The 7,890-nt window shown below is 34.2% G+C and overlaps 2 protein-coding genes across 3 annotated transcripts in view; both read right to left on the bottom strand.

Annotated features, from left to right (window-relative positions):
• LOC116853320 (sorting and assembly machinery component 50 homolog) overlaps positions 1–7,890 on the bottom strand; it is a 132,569-nt gene that overhangs the window by 70,798 nt on the left and 53,881 nt on the right. The window lies entirely within an intron of this gene.
• On the bottom strand, positions 2,114–5,322 carry LOC116853322. Its single transcript, XM_032834377.1, has 2 exons — positions 2,968–5,322; positions 2,114–2,586 (listed from the first exon to the last, which is right to left on the bottom strand). The coding sequence occupies exons 1-2, from the start codon at positions 3,666–3,668 to the stop codon at positions 2,577–2,579; spliced, it is 711 nt and encodes a 236-aa protein (XP_032690268.1). The 5' UTR covers positions 3,669–5,322; the 3' UTR covers positions 2,114–2,576.

Genomic DNA, 7,890 nt, shown 5'->3' with positions numbered 1-7,890 from the left:
TGCATCAATGTGCATGCAACACTTTTTTGCAATTACAGATGATAACCCTCCACATTATTGCACCAATTTTATAGAGTACCCGAAAAGTGAGAGGCAAGGGGACTCACAGCAAAAACCTCCCGAAAAGTGAGAGGCAAGGGAACTCACATAAAAAAACTCCCGATATTGTGAGAGGCAAGGGAACTCACAGCAAAAAACTCCCGATATTGTGAGAGGCAAGGGAACTCACAGCAAAAAACTCCCGATATTGTGAGAGGCAAGGGGACTCACAGCAAAAACCTCCCGAAAAGTGAGAGGCAAGGGGACTCACTTTTAATAAAGCACCCCAATGGGAACAAAAAGCTACTACGTCCACGTCATTGTTCCTGGGTAATGCTAAAAGTAGTTCAAAAAAGAATTACTGATTCGTAATCAGCGAGGCCAAAAACCCTTAGATACCATGTTTCATAGAAATCCTTAAAAAAAAATGAAAATCCGTCCGCCATATTGGATCCGCCATTTTGAATTTTCGAAAACTGACTTTAGATTCGTAATCAGCGAGGCCAAAAACCCTTAGATACCATGTTTCATAGAAATACTTAATAAAATTAAAATCCGTTCGCCATATTGGATCCGCCATTTTGAATTTTCGAAAACTGACTTTAGATTCGTAATCAGCGAGGCCAAAAACCCCTACATACCATGTTTCATAGAAATACTTAATAAAATTAAAATCCGTTCGCCATATTGGATCCGCCATTTTGAATTTTCAAAAACTGACTTCAGATTCGTAATCAGCGAGGCCAAAAACCCCTACATACCATGTTTCATAGAAATACTTAATAAAATTAAAATCCGTTCGCCATATTGGATCCGCCATTTTGAATTTTCAAAAACTGACTTCAGATTCGTAATCAGCGAGGCCAAAAACCCCTACATACCATGTTTCATAGAAATACTTAATAAAATTAAAATCCGTTCGCCATATTGGATCCGCCATTTTGAATTTTCGAAAACTGACTTTAGATTCGTAATCAGCAAGGCCAAAAACCCCTAAATACCATGTTTCATAGAAATCCTTAAAAAAAATGAAAATCCGTCCGCCATATTGGATCCGCCAATTTGAATTTTCATACTGACTTCAAATTCGAAATCAGCGAGGCCAAAAAGCCCTAGATACCAAATTTCATACGAATCCTACAAACAGTTTGTAAAGTACCTCTTACCTCCCCACCAAAATTTGTAGGGGCGATTTCTACCCCAAAATTCGTTTTTGGGGAAAAACAAAAAAATACGTGTCTAATAGTTTTTGAAGAACTACTTGTATGCGCAGTTTCAGGAAAATCGGTGATTATCACTTCCCTAGTGTTACTTGTCAGATACATCCTTAAGCGAAATTCGCAGGAGTTTTTGCGTCGAGTCATCACCATTGATGAAACATGGATTCATCACTATACGCCTGAGACTAAGCAACAGTCAAAACAATGGACTTTTCCGGGCGAATCTGCTCCGAAGAAGGCAAAGACGGTCCCATCGGCCGGAAAAGTCATGGCCACGATTTTTTGGAATTCGAAGGAAATAATCCTCACGGACTTTTTTAGAGAAAGGAAGCACGATCACAGCAGTACTACAGTGAATTATTGGACCGATTTGACAAGAAATTGAAGGATGGCCCCATCTGGCAAAGAAAAAAGTGCTGTTCTATCACGACAACGCACTAGCTCACTCATCCGGAATCATCGCGGCCAAATTGCATGAATTGCGCTACGAATTGCTGCCGCACCCACCGTATTCGTCCAACCTGGCTCCCTGCGACTTCTTTCTGTTCTTTAACATGAAAACGTGGCTCGCAGGAAAAAAATTCAGCTCAAACGAGGAGATAATCATCGAGGCAAAAGCCTATTTTAAAGAGTTTTACAAATCGTATTTTTTGGAGGGGTTAAAGAAATGGCAGGGACGTTGGGAAAAGTCCTAAAAGGGGATTACGTTAAAAAATAAAAATAATTTTTGTGAAAAAATTGCGTCTTCATTCCTAACACGGGTACTTATTGATCTACCCTCGTACAGGTAAAACATTCTTAATAAAGACGTTACATTGTTACTATTCGCTATAAAATAAAAAAATGTATACATCTTCGATTGACATAATAACTGTATTTCCTTTTTAATAAATATTGTTATTTCAATAATATAAAAATGTAGAATGATAAACATAAAATAATAATACAAGTTAACAAAATAAATATTTACATAGTTTCACAAAATTATAATATATAACACATGGTTAGTATAACGCACAATTCGTATATAAGGAACAATTCTTCACAATATTCAACTCATGAAATGAAATACCCGTTTTGAAGTATTGCGGACATTTAAGGGAACATTCTACTTTCTCATCGAAAAATTTTGCTGATTTTCAGGAATTTTTTTTTATGAGAAAATAACGCAGCAATTTTGGCAATATATTATAGTATCTTTAAATTAGACAAAAAAATTGTTTTCATGTTTTAAATAAGTTTATTTATACGAGTTTTTCTCGATTGCGGAAGCGCCTCCAAACACTTCATGCTCGTTGGTGGACGTAATTGCAGTCGTTAGAATAATCTGTAAAAAAAATATATAAAAAGAATCTTAATTTGTATATGAACCGTTATTGCATGAACCACGGAGAAAAAGTTTGCGTGAAAAATTCCAAAATGGCGAACTTTCAAACATTAGATACGATAAAATGGCATCTTTTTGCGTCTTTTTATGATGAAAAAAACGGAAAAATATTGATTAATTAACATGCCCGTGATTTATGCAATAGCCACTGGTATGTAGAATAATATGTTAAAATTTCAGATCGATTGATCGAATAGTTTTTTTGGAATCGTGTCCGCCAGGTAAAAAAGTGGTTTTGAGAAAAACGCGTTTAAAATTTTTCATATCGAACTTTTGTATATAAAAGCTATTTATGCCTAATCAACTATGCCTGCTACATACAAAATGCCTTCATATTCCTCGTAGGCTTCGTTCTCAAGGGCTCTCTCTTCCCTGCGAGCTATTTTGCTTTTCTTAGAGGCGTCGGTGCTGCGATGGTTGGCTTGCGCGATGCGTTGGCCGTCCTGCTTGTGTGCAAGTTGAACGGCTGCAGGTCGAATTGTAATTTCCATCACTTCCATTATTCTCAAAAGAGTGCAAAAGCCTTCATTGAATACACATGCAGACGTATATGCAGATATTTGCAGTATTTTTCGGCCAGTGAAAATGTGTTTAGGAACTAAATGCCACACGCACGCGTTGAAGCTTTCGTTGCTGTTTTGCGTGTTGTTTCCTAAACACCATTCCAAAAGTTCGTTTGCCGTTAATTCTTCATAAATTCTTTCTAGCACTTTTTGAACGTCATCATGTAATGAAAGTGGATGTGTGAAATCACACACAGTACCCGCAGCTTCGTGTTGTCGCCATTTACACCAAGAGTCAGCGTTGGCAGGGCAGTGCGAATGTTGCGGCTCTTCGTCCGTTGAAATTTTGTGGAAAAAAGTCGCCCAAATTTCTTTTTTCATATTTTGAATAGAGTTTGTGTGACGACGTATTGCTAAGCCGTAGTATAACAATAAATCCTGTATCAATTTATTTGTTAAGTGCACTTTTTTAGGCTCTGATTTTCTTTTCGATTTTGTTTTCGTACTTGCTTGTTGCATCCTTTTGTTTTTGCTTATTTTGTTGAATTAGTAATTTTTTAACTTCTTACGTTCTTCTATACATTCTTTTTTTGACATATAACATATATTCTTTTTTTTTAACAATAAATTCTTCTCCATAAGGCTGTTTGTCTAATAAAACTTTGAAGATTTTTGTGTCTATCTCCGATGTAATACCGATATCTTGCATCATGTAAGTCTTCCGAACGTTGAAACATTTCAAACACACCATCCACCTCCATTTTCCCAGCGCTTCCCTCATGATTTACCATACAACTTTCCTTGTGTGCGTCATAAAATGCTGCATATTCGACCGTATTGTGTTACCTTTCCACATAGCACAGGCCTTGCAAAAGCTTGATTTTACAACTACATCTAGAATTTTGTTGCTGTACTTTCCGATGAGAGAAACAATGCCCAACAGAGATATAAAGCCACGCTTCGACCAAGATCCGTCTCCCGATACAGACAATTCATTTTCAATATTCCCTGCGTCTTTGTTTTTTTCTTTTCCTTCATCTGCAGCTTTATTAAGAATGACTCTAAAAACAGCGTCAACTACCACTTGTATGTAATCTATACACTTGTAGTAGGTGTTGATATTGAAGCCTGCTCCCAAAACCATAAGTTCGTAAAAATTATTTATTCCTTGCGGACCAACGCCGATTAGTCTCATAGCAAAAATGAATCGTCTCGTAGGCTTTCGCAATTTTTTGGCAGGAATCAATTAAAATGTCTTTATTACACGAGCATACGACACTCATTTTAAAACCTAATCCTCGTTCGTCACGTTTGTAAAATTTCACATCGCTATTACAATTTTTGCATATCAATATTTCTTGTAATGCGATGAAAACAAAAAAGAGTAAATTTGTAATATACAATAATTCATATTCGGATCAATATTTACACACAAATCTGCACTTTCTTTTATTTTCTCTGCTGACGTACTTGCAGACTCCAAACTGAGTTTATTTGTGTGCTGATTTCCGGCAAATTTTCTTTTTCGAGAACGACTTGGTCTTGATTCGCTGACTTTACCGTGTTTTTGATCCATTTTAAAACGATTTGTCTCTTTCGAAAACTGCTTGAAAACTGAATGCTCTACAGCAAAACAAATTTTTCTAACCTTCTCGAAGGAAAATTAGAATGTTTATAATTTGCATAAGTTTACATACATAAATTTGTTGTTGTATTGTGTATAACAACAAACATTTCTTATTCGTATTTTTTACAATAATAATACAGCAGACGGTTGAGACCAGATATAATAGAAGTGCCCCGAGAGAGGGGAGCGACACGCTTTTACTTGCGAGAGATGGGTTGGCTCTCAGGCCTATAACTTTGCAAATATTTGGAATTTCTAGTTAAAAATTTAGGGGCATATTCTCGAAAGTATATACTTTCGAATAAGATAATAAGAAAATCAATATTTTTGAACCGAGAAAGTAGAATGTCCTCTTAAATAGAGCTTACATTGTATGCAATACGATCACATGAATCAATTTTACTGCGTATAATGATTGTCTGAAAATCATGCTTGTTTTTGACAATTTTTTATGACGAACTGAATGAATATAACATATAAAGATTTATATAATATGATTTATATAACATATAACATATAAAGAGAAAAAAAAGTTTTGATAAACAAATATTCAATATAAATCGTACAAGCAGTTAAAATATATTTCGTCTTTTTTTTTAAGATCATAATTTTACAGTAATATCTTGACTCTCGGTGGTTCAATTAAGCTAAATTTTAAATAGAAAATTTCCATAAGCTTGTCATTATCGGGTGAACCACTAACAAACTCGTGAAAATATTTAATTTTGAAATATTAATTTTTTTATTATAAAAAAACTGAAAAATTTTAATAATATTCCCTCAAAATACTTGCGATTTTGTTAACTTTTACTCAATTTCTATTATAGCGATTCACCCAATAATGACAAGCTTACCAAAATTTTCAACTTAAAATTCAGCTTAATTGAATCACCGAAAGTCAAGATATTACTGCAAAATGTCGACCTTGAGAAAAGACGAAATATATTTTAACTGCATATACGATTTATATTGAATATTTGTTTATCAAAATTATATTTTTCATCTCTTTATGTGTTGTATAAATACACGTGAAAAAAAACACTTTCATATATTCATTCAATTCGCGTATTCATTTAGTCAAAAAATTATCAAAAACAAGTACGATTTTCAGGCAATCTGACCCTCTAGTCCCCATAAAAGTGATTGTTGATGCATTGCGACTTTGCTCTATACATACGGCACTATAAATAGTATATAAAATTATTCTCTTAATTTATCAAAGACCATAAACAAGTTAGACGTCAGTTGACATTCTACTTTGCAACAATTGTCTTATAACTGTTAATATTTCTCTATTTTCATTGCATCTAAGCTACTTGTGGAGATATGAGACGGTCAATTTCAGAAAAGACAACTGCAAATTATTTGAAAAATTAATGCCTATAACCCTACATGCTGTGCACAGTTTACAATAATTTCATTATTATCAATATTATTATCAATTTTATTATTAACAATATTTTATTATTATCAATATTATGAAAAATCAGTGCTATATATAGTAGATTTAATCAGTGAATATTCACTGTTCTTCAGTGAAGTTCATTTTTAGATTTGGAGAGTATAAATGGTGACGTTGTGCACACATGCTATTGTCGTTTCATATACAAATTTATGTGTTCACATTTTTATTTCGTATAATACGTTGCATATCATTTCGTCGCGGTTAATTAGCTTTCATCTAGTAATATGAAAATAGGTAGAAACAGTTATGAAGAGAAATTACACAACATACTCACCTACAATATCAATCTACTTGGACAGCGTAGCACCTATAACACCATGTTATCACATCGTTTCTCAACGATTTAAGAGAGACCAACTATTACTATTATATATGGATGGATTTGATATTAAATGCTTTACAATTTTTGTCCTTACGTAAACTTAAAAATTTTGTGAAGGTAACGAGTGGAGGAAAGAGAGAGAGGTAAAAAATTTTGGTAAATGTTCACTTTAGGGGAGTCACTTCTGATGACCTCGATCTTGACATATATTATAGAGATCATCTTCTTGAGTAACCTTCAGAAGATTTTAGTCGTCGTTTGTCACTCGTTGTTTGTTAAAAAGTTATTAACAAAAGAAGTTTTAGAAGTTGAACGTAATTTTTGCACACTATGTACATGGAAATATGGTAAACAGTATACGTATATACGCGGGGAAGGGGCTCCGTCCCTCCCCCCGTAATCCCTCCCCATAAAACCTAAACCTAACCTAACCCATCTGCTGAAACATGGTACAAAGTATGCATATACTGTTTGCGCATATGTGTACTGTTTACCATATTTCAATAGATGTGTTAGGTTAGGGTTATGTTATTACTTAACCATAACCTAACCTATCTATTGAAATATGGTAAACAGTATACGTATATGCGTAAACAGTATATGCATACTGTTTATCATGTTTCAATACATGGGTTAGGGTTAGGTTAGGTTAGGTTGGGTTAGGTTTGGGTTGGGTTTTTTGGAGAGAGGGTACAGGGGAGAGCGGGGCCCTTTCCCCGCGCATATACATATACTGTTTATCATATCTCAATGTATATTGTGTACCAAAATTACGTTCCGTTTGTAAAATTTTTTTGCTAATAACTTTTTAATAAACAATGAGCGACGGCTAAAACCTTTTGTGTGTTACTCAGGACGATGACCTTAACAACATATGTCAAAATTAGTCATCGGAGGTAATTCTCCTAAAATGAACATTTACCAAACACACTTCGAAAGAATTTTTTCTGTCATTATAATTGCTTCCTCGAATAGTGCAACCTTTTCCTTAGACATTTTTTAGTATTGTTAAAAATAAGTGAGAAATTTAAGATACTCGACTTGAGTGGAGCACTCTATATACACGGTGGACCATTTTAATCCATCCAGTCGAATATGTCGAAAACCAAGCAAGGAAGAGAAAAATGTTTCAGACAAAAGTTGTAAGGCTTAAAAAAACGCATTCAACAATAGTAGTTATTTGACATAAGATGGCGTCGCCAAGGCCAGAACAAGGTCAACTTTGCTTTTTTAAATAGAAATACATATTTTTTATTACGGCATTTTATTCAACGTAAAAACGCAAATAACTTTTGCTTGAAAAAATTTTTTATACGACCTCTATTTT

The sequence above is a fragment of the Odontomachus brunneus genome, unplaced genomic scaffold (genome assembly GCF_010583005.1).
Source record: "Odontomachus brunneus isolate Ranch 3 - 2012 unplaced genomic scaffold, Obru_v1 Obru_scaffold_305, whole genome shotgun sequence".
NCBI classification, from domain to species: Eukaryota; Metazoa; Arthropoda; class Insecta; order Hymenoptera; family Formicidae; genus Odontomachus; species Odontomachus brunneus.
The sequence above is the reverse complement of the archived record's forward strand: the minus strand, read 5'-3'. Positions and strand labels throughout refer to the sequence as shown.